At 48.2% G+C, this 21,500-nt stretch overlaps 1 protein-coding gene across 16 annotated transcripts in view; it reads right to left on the bottom strand.

Moving 5' to 3' along the window:
- Nucleotides 1-12,504: 12,504 nt before the first annotated feature.
- The window catches only part of AKAP13 (A-kinase anchoring protein 13), a 216,021-nt gene continuing 207,025 nt past the window's right edge, over nt 12,505-21,500 (bottom strand). For all 16 annotated transcript variants that reach the window (XM_075764737.1, XM_075764735.1, XM_075764733.1 and 13 more), the window contains 8 exons: nt 21,222-21,401; nt 20,333-20,497; nt 18,161-18,231; nt 17,591-17,635; nt 16,399-16,449; nt 15,556-16,005; nt 13,485-13,797; nt 12,505-12,665 (listed from right to left, as the gene is read on the bottom strand). In XM_075764737.1, coding sequence (XP_075620852.1) covers nt 12,616-12,665; nt 13,485-13,797; nt 15,556-16,005; nt 16,399-16,449; nt 17,591-17,635; nt 18,161-18,231; nt 20,333-20,497; nt 21,222-21,401 — 1,325 coding nt within the window. In that variant the 3' untranslated portion in view covers nt 12,505-12,615. The remainder of the gene's footprint in view (nt 12,666-13,484; nt 13,798-15,555; nt 16,006-16,398; nt 16,450-17,590; nt 17,636-18,160; nt 18,232-20,332; nt 20,498-21,221; nt 21,402-21,500) is intronic.

Consider the following 21,500-nt stretch of genomic DNA (forward strand, 5'->3'; position numbering starts at 1 on the left):
TTTGTATGTTCTTCACAGGAGTCTTCATTCTTAAGCAAGTTGGATTTAGGTCTAATAACAGGGCCGAGGAATAATAACAGGGTTGGCACTCGGTGGGGCGTTTCACAAACAACCTCCTAAGCAACCAGCCCAGCTGTAATTATTATTGCTTCAGCGCTTGGGAAACTGAGGCGCGACATCAAGTATCTTGTCCAAGGTTAGTGGTAGAGCTGGGAATAAAGTCCAGGGCTTCTGTCCTGAGGCCATCACGTGTCTCCTCCTCCACGGCTGCTCTCACTCAACTTGACCGTGCTGTGATTTTTAGGAGAAGTTGCAAGTCTGTAACGCTAATCTCTGCCAAATAGGTCGAGGGGGCCCAACCCAGACACAGCCATACTCCTGCAGGGAAAGCCAGCAATTTCTAAGGAAGACTAGAAGAATTTATACTTCTGTTTTCCTTATTTGCCGTCGCTTGGCTGCTGCAGCTCCCGCGAAAGGGGCCCATTGACAGGCGAGATGGGCTTTCCGGCTGGGGCTCCTGTTCACGCTTCTCGTCCCTGTGCGTCTCTCCCCATCCGAGAGGAGCAGGGGTCTGATCCAGCCCTGCTCTGGGAAGGCTCTGGGCTCTCCCCCAACCGCAAGACCAGCAGCTCCAGCTTTGCTCAGGACTGGGAGCGCGAGAGCATTGCTGCGAGCAGCCAGTGATGCTTACAGGCACCTGGCAATACGCAGCCACCGTGCAAATTTATATTTCCCTCCTCTTACTAGCAGGGGCCGTTGGGCTTGGGAAGCAAAGCTTGCTATGAGTGTTATACATGGTCTTGAAGGGACTTGGAGCCCGAATTTCTGAGCAGTAAAGGAGATGGGGAACATGCTTCCTTGCCCACAGGAGCTGGGTGGGCAGCAGCGTTAGCCAGCGTGAGCTGGGCAGATGCGAGTGAAAGGCTCTATAGAAAAAGCTCATTAAAGAGCCCTTTGGGAAACCAATTCAGGGTAGAAATTACTGTTTGATGAGCAGGAGAGGGGAAAAAGGGGGAGTGCGCAAATGAAATCCCTTTCAGTTTTGTTGATTCAGGTTTTATATGGGACTCTGGGACTTTAAATACCAGCCTGGGAGGCTTTGGGACTGGCTGGCTTTGATATGAGCCATGCAAAGACCTGCTCTTTTGTATTTATTCTGGAGCTTGCCTGAAAGACAATTCAAAAGCAATCAGCAGCTGCTGTGACAGCAGCAACCTGTTGCTATGGAATTAAATACGATGCAAAATACAAAGGTTTCTTGGTTAGCAGCAACAAAGTGAAAGGGGAATGGGAGATGGAAACGGATGTAACAGTCAGAATAAAGCTACAGCCGGAGCCGGGCAGGATTTGAACTGGAGGTACAGGGGAAGAAATGTAAACGTGATTTGTTTTGGTTTTTTAAAAGAGCTTTTTCACCATCTCAGCAGGTCAAGCTCAGCTTTGTCTGGAAGCGAGCACTTGGGAAAGAGTCTTGCGTGGTGGCATTACAGGGTTTGTATGTTCCCAGGCTCCCGGGAAACATGCCCACATGCTCGAGCCAACCCTCGCTGCAGGGTGTCAGGAGCTCAGACATCCTCCCCACGAGGAGCCCAGGATGGAGTGCCCCCAGAGGTGCAGGGTCTTGCAAGGATCCAACCCTTGCTCAGATCCAGGCATGGCAGCAAACTGCTGCTGGCGGGCCCAGGCCACCGAACGGTGGCTTGTCCCACACCTCCTGCCTTGTTTTGCAGGGGCCCGGCCCCACAGGAGAGCTTGGGCAGGACACAACTCCTTTCAGCCCACCCTCAGCCCCGCTCTGGAGCTTGTCCATGGGCTCTCTCCAGCTCGGTTCCCCAACCGTGTAACCCCCACCCTCCAAAAACCATTTGGGAGGAGAGGGCAGGGAGATGCTCGGAGACAGGACCAGGCAGGCAGCCAGTGGGACCAGACCTCTCCCAGGCCCAGGTCTTGGGACCTCCATCCCCAAGGACTGACTGTGCAGAACCTCCCCAGATGCAGAAGGCTGATACCCCTATGTCTCATTTAAATGAAACTCACAGTACCTTGTTGGTTTTTAAATATGCATTTTCCCAGCCTGACCCCAGCTGCCCTTGAAATAATATCGCGCGGTGAAGCCCTGCAGGGAATTATCATCTGAGCTCGCTCTCCCTTTGTCACTAGAGTCAATTAAAAGCAGAGTAGCTGGTGATTTAATACCTCCGGTGTCTGAGGAAGCCCCACATCCATCCAGACACTGGCTCTGCCATTTTAGACACATAATTGGAGTGGAGGAGTGTTTTTTTCCAGCCATCCAACATGCTCTCAAATTCATCCATGCCTATACAGAGCACCTCATGTCCTTGGCTTGTCTTCTTCTCTTGCATGTTAATTAATGCTCTAGCATTGCACATCCTTCCTGCGATATGTCCCACGTCAAATTGTTTTCCTATTCCCCGTGCACCCTCTCCCTTGGGATAAACCCAACATGTTTGAGTCTCTGGAGAGGGTCCAGGCTCACAAACTGCCACCCCAGGAAATACTGCTCACAAATGAAGTTAAGCTTCCAAGAGCAGGAGAAACCATTGCTCCCAGGTCCCCACAACCAACTGGAAATTTAAACTGGTCCCAATCCCTCTTTCTCCAGTGCAGAGCAGGAGCCTGATGTCCTGTGGGTGCAGGCAGTGGCACAGGATGGGAGCCTGCAGCAGGAACTCCTGGAGGGAGTGAATAGCAGAGGCTGAGCTCATTTTTTTCTTCCTCCTTACAATCTCCCTTTTCTTTCCATTTCACCACCTCCTCATTGAATATCAGCGACTGTTGTGCAAAACCGTCAACCCCGTTTGCAGCAGTGTGACCTACTTTACCGCGTCGTCCTGACTTCCTCACCGAAATCGCAAGCTCAGAGCCCACCCAAGCCATTCAGCGTTTCTCAGCTGAATAACAAATCCAATTAGGTGGAAGAAAGCCCGGCTTTCACCCTGTCAGCGCCTGGACATCTCACTTCCCTCTCCCCAGCGCACACTGCACCACTGACGGCCGTGTCTCATGGACACAGGGGACAAGGACCCCTCTGTATTTGTGTGCCCCCCCCCCCCCCATATGAAGATGGGGGAAGGGTTCAAAAGGACTGATCCTGGCTATCAGACGCCTCCTTTCATTTCTCCTAACAGCCCTCAGGGACAACGAAGCTCAGAATTCACGCAATATGTGGTTTTTCAGTTCCGGCTCTCTTGGGAAGCCGTCCCTTCCCAGCTGAGCCTGGAGGGATGGTCCAGGGCCACGCCAGGATGGCACAACTTGTGCTTGTTATAAAGCCACTGGCACCTCAGGCAGGACGTGATGTAATGAGTGATAGAAAGTCCTGTCTCAGTCCCAGCATCACACCTAACGCCCGTCCCGTGGCTCCGTCCAGAGAAAACATTGCAATTCCTTTGCTGCTCCCCTGACTCTCTTTTCCCACCCCAGCAGGGACCCTTCTCCCTACAGCCACCAGCCAGGACGCTGGCTCCGCTCCATCGTGGGGGACAGCTGCATACTGAGTAGAAACAAAACAAAGAGAAAAAAGCTGCAGGGCCACCAGGAAAAGCCCTTTTGGTTCCTAACTTCCCTGCCTGGGTAGGATGGACAGACATCCCCTGCCCTGATTTGAAACCAGCAGTGATGGGGCACGCAGCGTGTTGTCGTTTGGCTCTCCGGCAGGTGCAGGGAGGCGGGAAAACACCCATTACTCCATTTCTGGGTCACTGTCTGGGGGAATTACACACGCACACGCAAACGGGAGCTGCTTCCCTCTGACGGCTGCTTCTCCACACCCAGCCGAGCGCCCGTCACCCCCAGCCCCCTCCTCTGCCCACGCTGCTGCCCCGCCGGGCTGACGGCTGCTCTGGGGCCTCTCACAGGGCTCTGCTAATGACTCACTGCTCCTGCTCGGCTCTAATTAGGCTCCTGTCTAATTAGGCTCACTGGAAAGATGTGACCAGTGAGAAGCAGCTCTTTGGTGAAAAGAAAGGGGAAAGAAAGCGTCTGGAGATGCTGAGCGCTGGAGGGAGAGACGCTGGGCTGCGGTGAGGGGTCAGGGGGTATCGGGAATTGCCGGCTGAAGTACATCTGTGTGAGGGACGGACCATAAAGAAAGGAGAGAGCAAAGGACCATCAGGGAGCAGGAAATAAATTTCGGCTCCATCCCGCTGGGGACTGCCTGGCTGAGGCGCCGGGATGTCCTCCAGCCAAGAGTGAGGGTGGCTATTTATAACCTCACCGAACAAGTTACCGACGTGCAGAAGGAGCCCCAGGATGCAGGGAGAGCAGGACAGGGCTGTGCAGGCAATGGGGTGGGGGGAGCCGGTCCCAAACCTGCAGCATCCTTCCCGGAGCAACCTTGGAACTGGGGGCGGGCGAGCTGGCTCTGCAGCAAAGCCTCGGACGGGGGTTATTTCAAGAGGTGTGAAGATAGCTTTTTGGGGGGGATGAGGGGCACCCATTGCATCTGCCCATCCCTGGGAGGGCCGGGGGTGCTCACTCGTACGGTCTCTCATATCAGTTGCTAGTGTCAAATATTATTTCCCCCTTAATTTAAACATGTTCCAACCCCAAACAAATCAACGCGTTGCAATGTTTAACATCCCTTCTAAGTAATTAACAAAACCCAGGTGCCTTCTATGGCAAAGGTGAGCCATTCCTTTACCGTTCACCTTGTATCTGATCACAAGGCATCTCACTCACTCACTGAACTAATTAGGGTTTTGCCTTTCCTTCCCTTAATAAAATCTCCATGAATGAGCAGCCTGTCCGCAAGCCCCAGCCCAGCTTGTACCCGTGTTCTCCCAGACCTCCGATTTCTCACCCTGGAGCCAGCGCTGGGGTGGAACCCAGCAAGGGCAGGAAAGGGGAAATGCAGTTAACGCAAATGTTAAAGGTGTCGCTAAACTGCCCGTCCAAAGGGCCTCTCCTGTGCCTGTCAATGCTCCTGTTAGAGTCCCATCCAAGTGTAAGGATCCTTTATGACTCCTTTTAGGTGAAGGAGCCAGTGAAAATCCAGCCTCATCCAGATGACCCACCACGTGGCCCCACAGGGATCTTTTGCTCTACCCCTTTACTGCTAAGGAGAAGCCGGGGCTGGGCAAGAAACCTGGGATGCTCAGAACCACAGCAGACGCTTGGGGACCATCTAAAATTATTGCTCCATGTGGTCTGGGGAGAACATCCATTTCATCATCTTAGCCATGCCACAATGGACAAAATTATGGAAGGCTGGTTTTGGATATTCAAATTGCCCCACGGAGATGGGCTGGAGAGGTGGGGTCCTTCGTTTCCTCCTCGACCAAAGGCAATTTGTATCGCATGCCCAGGCTCCCCTCTGGCTTACGGAAACAGAGGTGGTTTGGTTTGCGCTGTGCAGGACCAGAGAAGCTCATGCTGCTCGGTTTTCTCTGCACCCTGGCCTTTTCCCCAGCAAGATTCAGCAATAATTTGTTTTTTCTACACGATTTGTTATCAGTGAATGTGCTCTTCTTCCTCCCATGACCAATGCCCGTTCTATCTCAGCAGCCTGGTAAACCAGCGCTGCCAGCAGCAGAAGCAGCTGTTGTTTTACCGCAGCAATGCGAGGGCTCGGGGTCACCCAAGCGGTGCTTTTGTCGGGCATTCAGGTTGCAGAGCCGAGAGGGGCCACAGGAAAATGCGCTCTTTAAACGCCATACACAGGAGCCGACGGTTCGGCAAAAGCTTTTATTCACTTCAGTAAATAGGTGAGCTGGGATGAATGGGAATGCAAATAAAAATGAGAACTACAGAACAGCCATCGAGATAAATGAGCTCTTTCATCTCCTGTCTCACACGCAGGGAACTGCCCGTCTCAGAGCAAGTGCTGCGTGACAGGGCGTAGGCTTGGGTTCATCGACGTGATTCGGGGTTTTGGAACAGCACATGCAGCACAGATGTGAGGAGGGCAAAAAATACGTGCAGCGCACTGCTGATAACGGGGCACAGGAGGGTGGATTGGCATTTCCCAACGCCTGTTAAGAAACAACCCAGCACCGCCAAGCAGTGTTCATGTTGATGACCTGAAGGCCTTGATCAGTACATGTGATTCTCCTCAAGCATCCCCTCTCCTTCCCTATCTCCCTGCTGAAAGGAAATAATAGATGGAAAGGAAGCAATTCCTCTGCCTCGCAATCAAGGCGCAGAGGATGAAGGGTGTGGGTCTCCCTGCTCCTGTCCCCTGGGGAGAGGATGCTCAAGTCCCATGCAGGACTAGCGGTACGGGGGCAGCTGTGATCACTGTTACATGGAAAAGAAAGTGATGGTGGAGAAACTCCATTGTGCCATGAGCAAGCTCTGCTTCGGCTCTGTACTGCTGGCACCCTCTTCTGCCTGGACTGATGCCTGCAGGCACTGGGAACACCATGTTCAACACTGCCTTCCTTCACCTCCCCAGGCGAGAGGAATCACCTAGACGCTGGTTACAGCATTTCTGCTGGGCCTCCTCTTGCAGGGGACACGGAAATATGTAAAGCACGCCGCATCGCAGGTGCGAACATCGCTCCTCTTCCCATCCCCGCGATGAGATGTAACATCTCTACTTCTCTCAGCCAAATGAGATAAAAACCACCACGTCTAGGACTTGCCAGAGACGTGGAGCTATTATAGTGGGTTACAGAAACTGTGCCATGAGACAGCACATGCAGCCACCAGACTGCCATTCATCTCAGCTGATGGAGCTGAAGTGGCTGAGATAATGGCTGTGACACTTCCTCTTCTTGTAAAAAAGAGGAAAAAACCTTGTATGCATGGGGAGAAAACCCCCAAGGAGCTGAATATCATTATGGCCATATGCCCTTCAGCTAAATGCATATCTTCTAAGAGAAGGAAAATAAGTTAAAGAGTGCAATGGGTGCAGACTGGAATCCAGATGATAAAAGCAATGCAAACATTCGATTACAGGTAGGGTTACGTCTATTCATTCAGCCTCGGTGCAACAAAGTCAACAGCAAAAATACCAAAGGTGTGGAATCAAATTGGGCAGAAATCTCAGACTTAAATTTATTTAGAGGAAAAATGACTTTACAAGAGGTTGATGCTGATAACTAAAAAGGAAGATAAATAAAAGCTTGTTACAAAACCTAATGGTTTCTGGCAAGTTACAGAAAAACTGAAGAACTTTACAGTCAATAACCTGCTCACTTTTTACATAATTACAAATTAACATACAGCAATTAGGTTTTACCCTCTTTTTTAAAAATTCTTTTTTTTTTCAACTTTTATTAACTTTTTTTTAAATGGATTCAACATGAAAATGCAAAGCATTTTTATTTATTTTTTTTTTTAAGAAACAAACAAAAACCAGAGGTATATCAGGTTATTATAATACACCTCCTCAACGCTCTGGGAATTACTCAAGTGCATTCCATATTAGTACAAAATAAACACCAGGCTAAACTTTAACCATAGGCGAACTGAACTGGACATAGATTTTTTTATTATTTTTCTCGAGTCAGTGTTTAGTATCAAAAGAAAATAGTAAAATACTTTAGAGCATGGAAAGGATGGATACCTATAGACAGCTTAAATACATACGAAGCTTATAGCTGTATGCAAAGCAGTGAATGTTGTCCTGTTCCCCCCTCCCTCCCAAGCAATGGAAGCTGAATATATCTGGGCCAAAGCATCAGTGTCAGTGAAATGCATGTGGAAAGAAAGGGCACCCAGCCCTGGAAACGCAGGTGGGAAGGGAGCCGGCATTACGCTTCCCATCACTCAAGAGCACAAGGTGTACGAGATTAAGCCAGTTCAGCTCGCCTATCTTTAAAATTTAGCTGCATCACCGGATCAAGAATCATCGATTGCTGCCCCTTCTGGCAAATGAAGCAAGAGTTATGAGCAGCAGGGGAGGTTTTTATTTAAAAGGGTGCCTTAAATTATGTTAAATTCCCAAACCTGGCCAGCAGGCAGTATAATTTCCAGAGTTCTGGTTAACAAGGAATGTTTTGTGGGATTTTAGCAGATACTCTCTTGTGCCCCCTGCCCAGTCCTCCCTTGCCCTGTGCCACGGATATCCTAGACAGCTTCCTTGGGATTTGGCACCTGATGAACCTCTTCGGACTCAGTGGCATTTGGAAGAACTGGATTTGGGTGTTTCAGCAACAGCTTTGAGATATCCTAGTGCCTCAAGGAAGGTGCAAAGATGATCAGATTCTATGGATGCTCTTGCAAATCTGCACAAGCTAGTGGCATTACTGTGCTTCTCAGCAGTGGTCAAATGTCAAGAGTGAAGAGAAGAGTCCACCCTCAGTGGCGGTGAGAGCTCCTGCCCCAGGGATGGCACCTGGGAGGTCTCCCAATGGCCTGGAAGGTAAATAACTTAGTGCATGGAAAGGGCCTCGCTTAACTTATTTGGTTGCATCCCCCTCACATCTCCGTTGCTCTGAGTTTCTCCAAAGAAAAGGAGATGGAGGGCAAACCACTGGTGGGACTGCTTCCCTACCCGCTGTGAGGAAGGTGCTAGTGATGCCGGCATGGGCTCTCTGGAGGGGGGATATACCTGAGCCATCAGAAGCCAGTTCTCTGGTCCTGCCACTCACCCTGTCTGCAGTGGGACTGTAGTCAGATTCACACCCACTTTGGTCTAAAAATAATACAAAAAGCTTGGCCCTTCCTCCCCTCCCGGGGCAAAGCCAAACCAGGAATACGCCTACTTGCAGCTCAGATTTTGCTGGGGATGCAGAGCAGGGAGCAATGGCAAAGCTGATTGTCTCCACGTAACCAAAATAAAAAGGGACAAGACCAGTTTCATTTAAAGTGCTTTATGGCATCAAACTGACATCAAATCACATGTTGAGATGATCACTTCATTTGAAAGAAGCTAAGGCCAACCCCACACAACTCCATCAAGTCTCACACCGTTTGCTACAGCTACTCTCTATCGCAGGGGCATTCTGGCACCCCCAGCTAATACTGATCATGTTTGTACTTCATCTGAGCCCGCGCTCCCGCTTCCCTGCGGCAGTGATAAAGACCAGTGATAAAGAAAAGCCCCAGAAAAGAAAGTCTGATTTTTCCCCTCTTCTTCTCCCTCCAGCAATACGGGCTTTGCACAGACATTTTTGGACCTGCTCTGTGTCCCAGGAACCCAATGCAAAATGGGGTGGTTTGAGTGCTCCAAATGGGATTCAGGGACCGGCTCTGGGAACCAGATACAGCATCAGGCTGGGCTGAAGAAATAATGTACTTTCATCAACTGCAGGATGGATGCCAGGCATGGAACTGGAGTAAACGCAATTTTAAGGCCAGGAAGAGGAAAGGCTTTGGTGCTGTAAAGCTGGGACCATACTCTAGCAGACAACCCTAGGCAACCTGCAGGGATCAGAGTGGGAATCAGACTCTGGGAACCTATGCCAAGCCTTTCCAAAGAAAACCTGAGAGGGAAAAAATAAAAGGCTGACGAGATAAAAACAAGCCCTTGCCTTCCTAAAGGTGAAAGAAGGAGGAAGCAGTGTGGGAGTAAAGGCTTCATTCCAAAAAAGTGAATCATACAGTAACATACATCTTCCAGGGACAAAGGTCTGTCCACCAGAATTTAAGATACAAACAGTTTCGATACGCACTATTTCTGGTCAGTGTATTTCTGACTCCCGCCTGTGGTTTCTTTGACAAGGAACCATGGGGACCTCAGGAGATCACTTAGCAAATACTGTTTTCACTTAGGGCACTGAATGCTAGTTTTGATTTGCACAGGTCAGAAGAGATGGTCAAGCCAGGCAGAGACTCTGCCCTGCTGCCCTGGGTCTCCCTTTTGATACCCTTCTTGGAGCCATGGGACATTCCCATGTCACAAATTCAAGATGTGTCAGGACTGGGGAAAAGACAGCGGGATGAAAAGAAAAGCTCGTACTGGCAAGGGTTATTACAGGCTGAGGGGAACTTTCAGAAATACCGGGGACCTGATCTCTATTTACACAACAGTAAATGAGCCATGCACTGCTTTGGTTTCCAAAAATTTCAGCTTGGCACATTCATTTTCGCAGATGTACAAATAGCAGGGCAGAATTTATTTTGTGAAAATGGTGTTTTTCTTATGAAAAAGATAACACCACAACACCAGCGCATGCTTCCTCCGTCTCCTTTCGGGTTCAGGAGAAGAGCTGCCTGGATCTCCCTGGACAAGGGACCTGACCCTCACATCACTGCCAGATGCTCCATGCTTTGCTTTTTCCTTTGCCTCCAAGAGGTATGAGAAAACTTCAACAAAAATACTTAAACAAGAAACTAACTGATAGTAGGAGTCTTGTCCAAAGTCACTGCTTCTTTTTCCAGACTTTTTTTGCCCCAAAGATGCTCTGCATTAAAGAAAGCTCTCAGGTGAAATTTTCTAACTCTGGGCATGGCATGGGCTGCTAAGCAGCACTGCCCAAACCCTGGTTTTGTAGTAACCAGGGAGATAAGAATATTTGGTTTACCAATCTCTTGGTAAGAAAAAACAAAACAAACAAACAAAAAAAAAAAAAAACAAAACCCAACCAAACTATCCCTCAAACCCCCAAACAAAAGCAAAATAAAAAGTAAAAAGAAATAAAAAAATAAAACCAAGTAAACTTCTTTTTAAAAAAAGAACTCTTTCAAATAAACAGAAAGATAAATATTTTTGCAAGCCCTGCTTGCAATTAAGAACAAGCACCAAATAATATTAAAAAAGCAAAATAAAAATAAATCTCAAACCTTTTTCCTTTCTTTCTTTTTTTTTTTTTTTTTAAAGTCTTAATAGTTTAGAGAGCTGCAAAAGCAAGCAGGCGGTTTAGGATTCCTGCACTGACCAAGACAGACCAGTCTAAGCATCCACCTCACCATCAATGCTGCCGATACTCATCAGCACTGAGCTCTGAAAACTGCTGCAGGTTACTAGCTTGTGAGAAGCCAGAGAGAGCAAATTGAAATCAAACAATAGTGCAAGAAGAGAAATATTTCTTTTTTCTTGAAGAAAAACTGGTAGGCAAGGAAATGCACTTGACAGCTTCAAACTCTGAGCAAACCCTTGAGCTATTTTGAAGCTGACAGCATCTTGTAACCACTTACAAATCCGCTCAGGCAATTCCCCTGAGAGGGTTTGGAAGAACAATAATTTTGGAAAAATGTTTGGCTCGCTTCATTTCTCTTCCCTTGGTGAAGACATCCCTGTATTCAACAGCTGTACAAACACCTCACAGTTGGCACAGAAGGAGCCACCCTCAGACCTGCCCCCTCTGCTGATGGCAACGCAGGGACGCACGGACACTTTCACCCTAGAGCCCATGGCGACAGAAAGGGACCTGCCACACTAGACCTTTAGACCTCTCCCACAGCATTGCTGTCCATGAGAATGTATCCTCTCCCCAGAAATGGTTAATAAGCGCACGGCGTTGTATAGCCAGAGGGACTAGGAACTGCCTCTTTGGAGTTCACTCACTGCACTCGGTCCCCTGAGCTATGACGTCTCACTGAAGTGGCTCTGAAACTGCTGTTGTCTCATTCTGCCTTAGAAACGAGCCAGGGAAGCTGACAAAATCCAGAGAAACAGAAGCCCAATGGTAACACAAAAAGTGGGGGAAAAAATACAAACAACAGAACAAAGGTCCCTAAAAGCAGATTTTCAGCCATCTCTCCAGTAAGTCACCGGGCTTGTGATGAAAGGATGTCAAATGCAACTGGAGAACTATACTCTGGCAGAAAAAAAAAAAAAAAAAAAATCACCTTTACTTAGGGGATGGGAAGGAGTGAGCTGGAGCTCAAAGAGATTGCATTAAAAAAAAAGTTGCTTAGAGTTGTACCCACTTGAACACTGTCTGTTCTGACTCCCTGGGGTTGCCTTACAAGCCTACCAAATTTCTCTTTTCTGCATTGTTTTAAACATACCCAAAGACGTTCTGCTTGATTCTGGAAACAGATTGACATTTAAATCCTCTGCCTCATGGAAATCTTTCAGAATTACTTTCAATTTTATTTTTTTTCCCCTCGGAATTTTTGTTTCGAATGCTGTTACTGCTTCCTGGTGTAAGGTACCTTTCTGAAACCAAACAGTCCGTATACCATGAGCACAAAAGGAGCGTGCAAGTCAATGGCGTTACACCCGGAGCAGTATGGGCAAGATATTTAATATCTACACGCTCCCTGAAAGTCATCAGGTATCATCTATCCCCATGGGCCGAGCTAAGCTTGGCTGTACAGACTGTAAGCATATCCCAGTGGATACATAGATACATATATGTATATATACAGTATATCTATATATGCCAGTGTGTACGCACCATTTGTAGAGTCCTAATCTTTCACTAAATGCTTGGTTTTGGTTACGTTCCCCAGAAAAGGGGAATTTGAAGGCACAGACCCCTTAAGGCTATGTTCTCTCATCCTTTAGTAGTAAGAAGAGACAGAAAACATCTATCCCAATCCATTTAACCCAAGGTTTGCACAGAGAGACGGTACTATTTGCCATGTAGTCAGCCTCTGCAGTGAGAATTCACGCAAAACCACAGGAGAGAGGCCCTTTCCCACCACTTAACAGACTTCATAACATGTTTTATTTAAAATCTCCAGATGCTTGTCAGATGCAGGCAAGGAGATGTCCGCTGTACCAATGCCGAGAGTGACTGATGGAACCGTTCGTGCTCAGCAGAAGATCTCCTCACCCTCTGGAGGTGCTTCTGATGAATGAGAATCTGCAGTGCAAAAAAGAGGTTGGAATCACTACGGGAATACAGGAATACAGCAGGCAGAGCAGGACTCCATGTGTTGAAACCCCACTGTCTGCCAAATACAGTGGGCACCGTAAGGGATGTCCAGTTCCCTGATGAGCTATTATGAAATTATATCTCGTAATTGGTGAACTCTCCTGGGCACAAGTTGGAAAGCATCAGTGAGTTAATATGGATAAAGCCAGTCATCTGAGGGCATGAGATCAAATTTCACATGGGTCAGAGGTCTGAAGTGCAGAACCGAGTCCTAAGTGGATGCAAAACTACCAGAGAAAAAAAATGTGTGGGTTTTTTTCAGATCAAGAGACAAGATAGACTGGCTCGAGGGGAAGGGAGAGTCCACCAGAAGGGTTGCAGGCATCACTTCCAAACTACAACAGAGCTAAAGCAGAGAGCAACTCACAGGGGACGCAACAGTCAGAGGCATCCCAGCAGCAGCTCCTGAAAGCACATAGACTAAAGCAGGACACTTTCCTCGCTGAAGCAGAGCAAGCTGAAAAATAAAGGGAGAATCCAGCCTGTGAAGGCTGCTCAGGGTGGGATGGGGAAGGGAAGGAGCAGGGAGCAGAGTGTGTCGCTCTGACAACCCCAGGGGCTGCAGAACAGGCAGAAAAGCCCACAGAAGATCACTTCAAGCTGGGAACTCCACTCATCACAGCGGATCTTCTGTGCTACCATCCACATTCAAGGCTAGATTTCGTGGCTTCAACAAGTTCACTGGCTGGAGGGAAAAGCCAGCTCACTCACCCTGAAAACACACCTATGACCTCCCCTGACACTCACCAGACTGCTGGGAGCGATGTCCTCTGCCCTTTTTCTTCTTTTCCTTCTTGTCCTTTGGTTTGGCTAAACTGAAGAGGCGGGTAGGCATCTGGGGCTGTTCCTCAGCTGCCTTGTTAGTCTGGTTTGTTGTGCTAAGCAAATGGAAAGTGCTTTTCTCTTTGTGTGTCCTTGAAAGACTGTTCCTTTTGGGGGAGACAGACAGTTCTGCATCAAAGTGCCCTTGTTTAGGAAGGGAAGGGCTCTTCTGCTTGGAGGAGTCATCCATGCTGGACTGGGAGGGGACTCTTGCAAGTTTCTCATGTAGATTTGAAACCTATAAAGGAAAAATGTTTTACTGAGGCATGAAAGAGGCTAGGAGAGAACCTGGATAGGAAAGGTGTCTCCCAGACCACTCAGAGACAGAAGTTGTTTGAGCAAACATCCGGCCCCTTTACCAGCTAAAACGTGGTCCCCATCCAGGCAAAGCAATGAAAGAAGCAGCCCTCTCTGTTTAAGACAAAGAAACGAGGCATATAAAGAGTAACGCTCCAGTATCTTTTGCTCGTACATGTACTATGCTATGTATCAACAAGCCAAGGGCAAACATTCTCTAAGATCTCAACACCAAGACTCACCCTGCATCGTTCGCGCACACAGATGGTGGCAGAAGGCCAAGGAGAAGCGTGCCTCTCTGGCAAGGGAACGCCAGCACACAGCACCGGAGCGGCATGTGTCAAAGGAAGCCTTCCCGAGCAAAAGATGAAAGCAAAAAAATTTTTCCTGATTTTTTTTCCCCCCCCTTAACGGCTGTCTCAGGATGTAATTGAGGCCGCACATTCAAAGGGAAGATCAAAACAACAGCTCAACAAAGCCTCACCGAACACGCTATTAATAGCTCTGAAACGTCAGCAAGATACCTGCCTCGAAAAGGTATTTCCTTCTCCTGATCCCCCAGGCCTCACAGTTATTTTACCTCTCGGCCTCTCCCATAGCATCCATACCCCTCGCATGTCTACGTGTGCTCGACGCTGGAACAGCTTCACTGTGTGCTCGGAAAACTTCTGGCCTGATCAGGAACCGGAGTGGGAGGGAGCAAGCCCTCCTCTGATGATTTGCTTTTCAGAGCTCACTGCTGAGCTCTGCAATTAGTTCATTCAGGCACCCAAAATAATTTCCATTCTGCAATCCAACATTTATAAACTAATTTTGCTACAGCTCTAAGCAAATTACGTTCAGAATTAGAGAGTTAAACAAACAATCAACAACAGGCTTAAGGTTCAAATTCTGCCCGTGCTTTGCCCGTGCTCAGCCAGACTGCTGCACAGTTACAAAAAAATAATAAATCCCAGCTTGCTGAAAAATGCACAAAGCAGGATCTGCGTGGGGGCTTTTCTTTCTGGTTGTGGGCAGCCAGACACCAGAAGCCTCTTGTAGTAGAGCTGGGGACCTTTGCTCACTGAGCACCAGACTGCAGGCACCAAGTCTCTTTAGGACAGGGACAATGCCCATCTCTGCTAGATATCAAGAACGCTTTTGGAGATGGATGTAAGCATACAAACAGTGTTCCCCTGCAGTTACCAGTCTCGTGAGTGGCTTTGGTGACTGCTGTAGGGTGCAGGTAACCCACAATGCTCAGGCTGTTTCTGAGAAGGACATCTCATCTGCCTGATCACTCCCCAGACCTCAGCTCTCATGGGGTGAAGGCCAACGTCAAAGGCAATATCGACCTGCTGGGATTGCCTAGGGCATCTTTTCCGCAAGTCATCCACCTCTGCTCTGCTGTCCGCCAACACATGGCACAGAAAAGCAGGCAGAGCTCAGGCTGTTGGAACCACCAACTGCTCGGGACTGGCCAGGCATGCTGAATACACCATGCTGCATCAATGCTGGCAATGCCTTGGCAGCTCTGGAGGTGCAACAAACACAGCCCTGCGCGTCACGTGCAAGGAAAGACCCAGTTTTAAATACCAGGCCCCGTACGTCTAGAGCTGGGCTGGCATTAGTCTATCGCTGCTGGCATGCAGCAGGAGCTCGCCGGGAGCTCCCTGCAGGGAACGGCTTCCCCAGCAGCCCGGCTGTTAGCAGCATTTACCTGGTTGTGGTCAGGTTCCTGCCGCATTTGAGCTACTCGTTCCACGTCTTGCTTGAACTGCACCTTCTCCCTTTCCAGCTGCTTCTGCGCCGTGCGAAGCCTCTCCAGGTCGAGCTGGTAGGAGGCCTTCTTCACCTGCAGCTCCTCTCGCTCCCGCTCAAGATCCTGCCACCCTCTCTGGATCTGCTCCTCTCGCTGGGCCAGGTGGGCCTCCTGCTCCACCAGCTCCTTCTCCCGGACTTCCCACTCCTTCTCTCTCCTCCGTCTCTCCTCCTGGTGCTGTGTCTGCTGCTTCTTCAGGTTGGCCAACTCCTGGCGCTGCTTCTCCAGGTTGCGCTGCTTCTCCTGCTCCAGCAGCGAGGTTGGCCGGAAGAAGCTTCGGGTCAGAGCCCTCTCACTCAGGGCCAGCTTCTGGTCCTCGATGTAAGTGTCCTGCTGCAGCACGACGCCCTAGGAGAGGGAACACAAATCACTGCAGCGCCTTCTCCACGGACAGAAGCTCCATCCCTGAAAAACTCAGGGTGCTGCACGGAGTCCCTTCTTCCGCCTCCAAATTCACAGCACTGCAGCCTTACGGCTGGGCTACCGGAGGATGCTGGCAGAGCACCTCCCCCAGCAGCTTCCCAAAATCAGGTGAACACCGGTTCACTTTGGCAGCAGCTCATTCCAAGGACCTGCCAGCATGCTGCCTGCAAGCTGGCCGTGGGGTGTTCAGCTGTGCAGGGATGTGACAGGCAAAAGGGAAGGGGAGATGGGTGGTGATGCACGAGTGGCTGTTGCTGGCTGGTGGGATGTGCAGTTCAGTAAGCAGCATGCAAAGGCGGGATGAATGGCCAAGCCTACCTGCAAAGCACTGAGCAGCTTATGGAGGTTGGTAATGCTTTGGAGGACCTGCTGCGAGAAAACAAAAGCGTTGCTATTAGATCTCACTAGGTGCCAGGGTACGTGTAAAGCACCCTCCTTTTCCACTGTGACCCACTGGTGGGTCTGAAAACACCTTCATTTTTCTCACTCTTCACTTGCAATGACTGTGTCATCCCCCAGTACACCAATACATCCCTTGGACATCTCTTGGAGGTGCCTGGCATCATCTTCCTCACTTTCCTAGCTGTCAGTGCAGCAGGGAAAGAAACATCTGCAGAAGCACCAAATGGCACAGACCTCATGGGAAATCTCAGGTTTCCCACAGCATCAGCTTGCTCTCAGCTTGCTCAAGAACAAGCAGAGTAATTGGGATGAAACCCAGCAATTCACATAAAAATTTCAGGGAAAGAACTTCAAGGGGGGAATAATGAAGAAATCTTAAAATGAATGTGGACTATTTGTCCTCTTCCACCCCTGGCTGACCCATACATGTCCCACTGTCATTAGACAGAAAAACTGCAATAGAGCAGGCACATAAGTACAGCAGGTATGTTCATGGAGGCTGTCTGAAAATACAGGTGAATGCAAACACATCGTGCATCAATACAGAGCAAGCTACTTTGGAGTGATGCCCTATTCCTAAATATATTTTTAGCCTCGCTAAAATTTTCTCTGAATCTCTCATATCCTACAATTACTTTTAAGAAGAAGAAAACCACTGCGGCGTTTGCAATAGTGGTGCGATAGCCAGTATTAAGAGAACTGCTTCTCATTCTGCCATTAGTGTTAACTGGGAGTTATGAATGTGTATCAAAGGGAGAATAGAAATCTAATTGCCCCAATTCACTGCACCTGCAACGTAAAATTAAACTCCCTGTGTCTGCAGATGCACAATAAATACAGCCCTGCGCATCCTAGTGGTAATTAACCCTTGCTGCCTATAATCAGTACGTATCGCCCTGCTGGCAAGCAGATGACAATCAGTGAATTCCCTGTCTGAACATCCAAGGTTAAACAAATAAATGACACAGGGGGTTCAGTTCAATGTATTTAAAAGTCTACATGCGCTTCAGCAAATGAAACGTATTTTCTTCTACATTATCACCTATTGAGACAAATTCACTTGCCACTTAAATGAAGGAAACAGCTGAGCAAGGGAATCAATTCCTACCTCGTTATTCCTGTTCAACATGAACATCAGATTTGCATTTCCACCCTATGAAAAGATCACAGATTTAATATGAGGACAAATGAGAAATCACAGCGAATGTGTTCTGAAGCTGAACTAATGACAGACACATTAAACCCCCCCCTCCATCTTCCATTCTGGGCGAATTCACGCATGTTTTTCAGGCAAGTTAAAATCATATAAAATAAAATGTTGATTAGGCATCATTTTGTAGTCATATGATGGATCGATCCACAGCAAGAATAGGTGCAAGGTTATAGTTGACCTTATCATTTCAATAACGACGCATAATTAAACACATGCTTTAGCTGATCTGCAGACAGATGGCAGATAACCTGTGCCACAAAGGAATACAACTGATTTGCAATGGTTTTCAAGTCAGGATTTTAGCTACAGCAAAGCGGTTTTGGCTGCATACTTCCAATTTTATTTTATTTTTAGCTTATTAGGATACTTCTAATTGTCAAAAAATTCAGGCATTTTTCAAGACTAGAATTGTCACTCTCTTGAAATCTGAACTCAGTGGCAGCAGACAGACAAACCAAGTGATACCTTCTTTAAAACACCGTCTGACTCTGTTCTCCGAAGGTCCTGAGCATCGTCGCCTTCATCTTTCGCTCCACCTAAAGGAAGAAGCCAGCATTGACACTGGTTATTCAACATTTTAAGCCATAGATGAACTTGCTTATGTCTGAGAAATTTAACACAGGCAACTCAGATGTTTCACAAAAAGGGGCAAAGAGCTCTTGACACTTGAATTAAATGCATTTGCTCCCTACATATACAGAACATGTCAGCACCACCAGAGAAAGTGGATGTGAGTTCAGATTAGGATTGACTTTGGTTGCAGACAACGTGCTGATAAATTTGGCATGCTCCCATTAACTGGTGCTCTGTCTGGCCTCCGCACTGCTGTCTGCTACCAAAGAACGCTTGCTGAGAAGACATGAGGCAGAATAAGAGCAGATGGAGAACAACAACAGTATCATAGCAGGGTATATTATTGCAGGTATAGTTTCAATGCCTCTCTTGAGCAAATGCAATTTACAGCTGGGTCAGATACTGCTGCGCAATACCCTGTGTAATTTTATGCTAACAATTTCTCCTTAGCCTTAGTTATCAGACACCTGTATCTCCAAAGGGATACTGCACTTCTCTTTCTAACTTCCCTCTGGATGGCTCATATCAGCGCTCCCAAGCAGGACTGAACTGACTTGTGGGGCCAAGAGGGCTGCAACGCTCCACCTGCGCCACCCTTCTGCTCGTGGGTTGCGAAGGAGTCGCACGGCTCTTTGGTCCTCTAGCCTTTGCCAAGACTCTTGCACTCCCCTTGCCAGCTGAGATGCAGCCCATGGGGAAAACCCATACCTGCAGTGGTAACTTCCCTACTGCCACTCTTTTAATGACAAACAACTTTACATATACCTGTATCTGCAGCAATGTGAAGGACACCATACCTAGTGCAAAGGCCCTCTCCTCCCACCACCCCCCAGGCAGGCTTTGCTATTAAAGGCTGACCCTCAAGTCCTCCTAAGAGACCTCTCCTGCACCATCTCCTGGGACCTTCCACCTCTTTGCAGGAGGAAACACCTCCCTTCAGCTTTGCTGGAGGGGAGAACGAAGGGGAGTCAGGTTATAAGCCTTGCCCAAGGTTGCACAGGTTGGGAACAGAAGAACTGGAGATAAAAGCTGGGTTTCATGCCTCCTGGCCTCCAGCTGAACAAACAGACCCTGCATTCATTTCCCGAAGTCTCCCAAGACCCTACAACTATTGAATTACAATCTAATTCAAAAGAGGACATTCCTACAGAAAACCTAGAGCTGGGCAATGAACAACCTGAGGTTGTCCCATTCATCACTGCAACACAGAGAGGCACAACCCTAAACAAACCCCTCCAGTGTGAATATATTTGTCATTACGATGACAAGGCCTGTGAAGGGCTTTGCAGCTGTCCAATAGAGCTGGGAAAACCTCTACATACTTCTCATGTCTGACTGTCTGGAGCTAACACTGCTCCTTTAATGCAGAAGGTCAGATGAGGTCCAACGATCCCAATGCTGAGACAGACACTAGCGCAGCAAAACTGGCTGTATTGGGAGCACGAGTGAGACCACAGAGAGAGGAATTTGAGGACAGGGAAGTTTCTGATGACTAGGGAAAAGAAAGAGAGCACTGGGAAGCAGCCAACTATGCAGCTGAAATAAATATTCACACATTTCTTTGGGAGAGACTTAATTGCAGGAATAACACATGCAGTTGTACGTGGAACACGAATGCATAGAGAGCAGAGCCAGGGGAGAAGGTGCTTGATTCAGCAATATCCTCATCCATTCGCAAATGCATTAGCACCAGGCTCCTGCTGGAAGGAAACTGAGGAACGAAGAACAGAGCTGCAGATATTACAATGACAACATGAAGAAATTAACCTATCAAGAAGCCAAATGCCTTCATGTGGCATGTAAGTACAGAAGTAAGGATGATTTAGAGAGAGCACAGAGGGAGGAGTGAGAAGTTCAGATGTCTAATCCTCATGCAGCCACGGGTTCTCAGCTACCATCGTTCCACCTGTACATAGGCTTTTTTCCTAATCCATTATTTAATCTATCAACTATTATTGGAGAGGAGTTGGGAAACCCAAATCACCAGCTGCTGGAGTCCTTCTGAAGCAAGAGGATGACATGTATTATTAACAAATGTTGATGCGCACACATGTAACTACTCACACTTGGAGGAGTTCATCTGATGACTGTCAAATCCTCCAAAAGTTTCTGCCCTTCTAGGGAGAGAGATGGGGCCAACTCCTCCTTCTTGTTCCATGGCGGTGCTGCTGACCTGCTGTCCAAGGGCAGTGCCCAGGCTCCTGTTCACCAGGTCTTGCAGCAGTTCAACTGAAAAAAAACAATGATATCTCTGTTAAAAGACCACCTCAGGCTTCTGAGCTACTTTCATCCCTGCCTGAGCTCAGGTCAGAAATTCACATGCTTTGCTGTACTAAGAAACCACGTTTCTATGACAATGATTTGAACAGTACACATTCCCCCTGCAAAAACTCAGTCTGTCTGACCATTAACTCCTGGAGCTCTGCACAGGCTTACACCTCCCTCTCTTCCTCCAGGCAACCCTGGTGTGCTCTGACAACAGCATTTAACAATTTTTAGCCTCTCCAAAAATCACACTGGAAAGTTGGCCGAGTTTCCATCTACCCTTGCCTTTGTCAACAGACTTGCTTGTCCCTTGCAGATGCCACAAGCACCTGCTGGAAGCCGGGTCCCACTCGCACACCTTGCTGAGACTGAGGCACAGCAAAGGCCTGGATGGTCCAAATTTCAGCCAAGGATAAACCCTGCGCTGCTCCTGACCCCAGTGCGGATTCAATGCATGGTTGTTTTGCGATGACTTCTTTTCTGCCCTCTTTCAACAGCCATCAATATCTGCTTCCTTTCCTGATTACCTGTCCCTGAGACAATACCGTAAACAGCAGTATCTCCTCATCTATGCTCTTATTTTGACAAAGAGAAGACTTCCCCTGCAAAACCGGCGCTTAAGGACTGATAGCTTCACTGAAGGTGGGTCTGTTGGTTAGTGATTAACATGTCACCCTGACTTGCTCACCTTCATTTATTGCGGTTTTCATAATGGCCTCTCCTTTTGGTGCCTCTTCTGTGTTGGCTCTGAAGAGCAGCCTGGAGCCTGGCATGTCCTCCTGCACAGGACTGTCTGCCATGTCCCGGAAGATCTTAGCCTTCTCCTCCAGCAAAAGGAGGATCTGCTTATCCTTCTGCTGAAGTTGTTCTGTGGGGGTGAACAGAGAACAGAGATGAAGAAAGAAAAAAGCTTTGGCAAGGAAACAGAGCAATTCCTGAGATACTGGCCCCATCTAGTGGAACCTGA

This window comes from Balearica regulorum, chromosome 12, assembly GCF_011004875.1.
Source record: "Balearica regulorum gibbericeps isolate bBalReg1 chromosome 12, bBalReg1.pri, whole genome shotgun sequence".
Taxonomy (NCBI): domain Eukaryota; kingdom Metazoa; phylum Chordata; class Aves; order Gruiformes; family Gruidae; genus Balearica; species Balearica regulorum.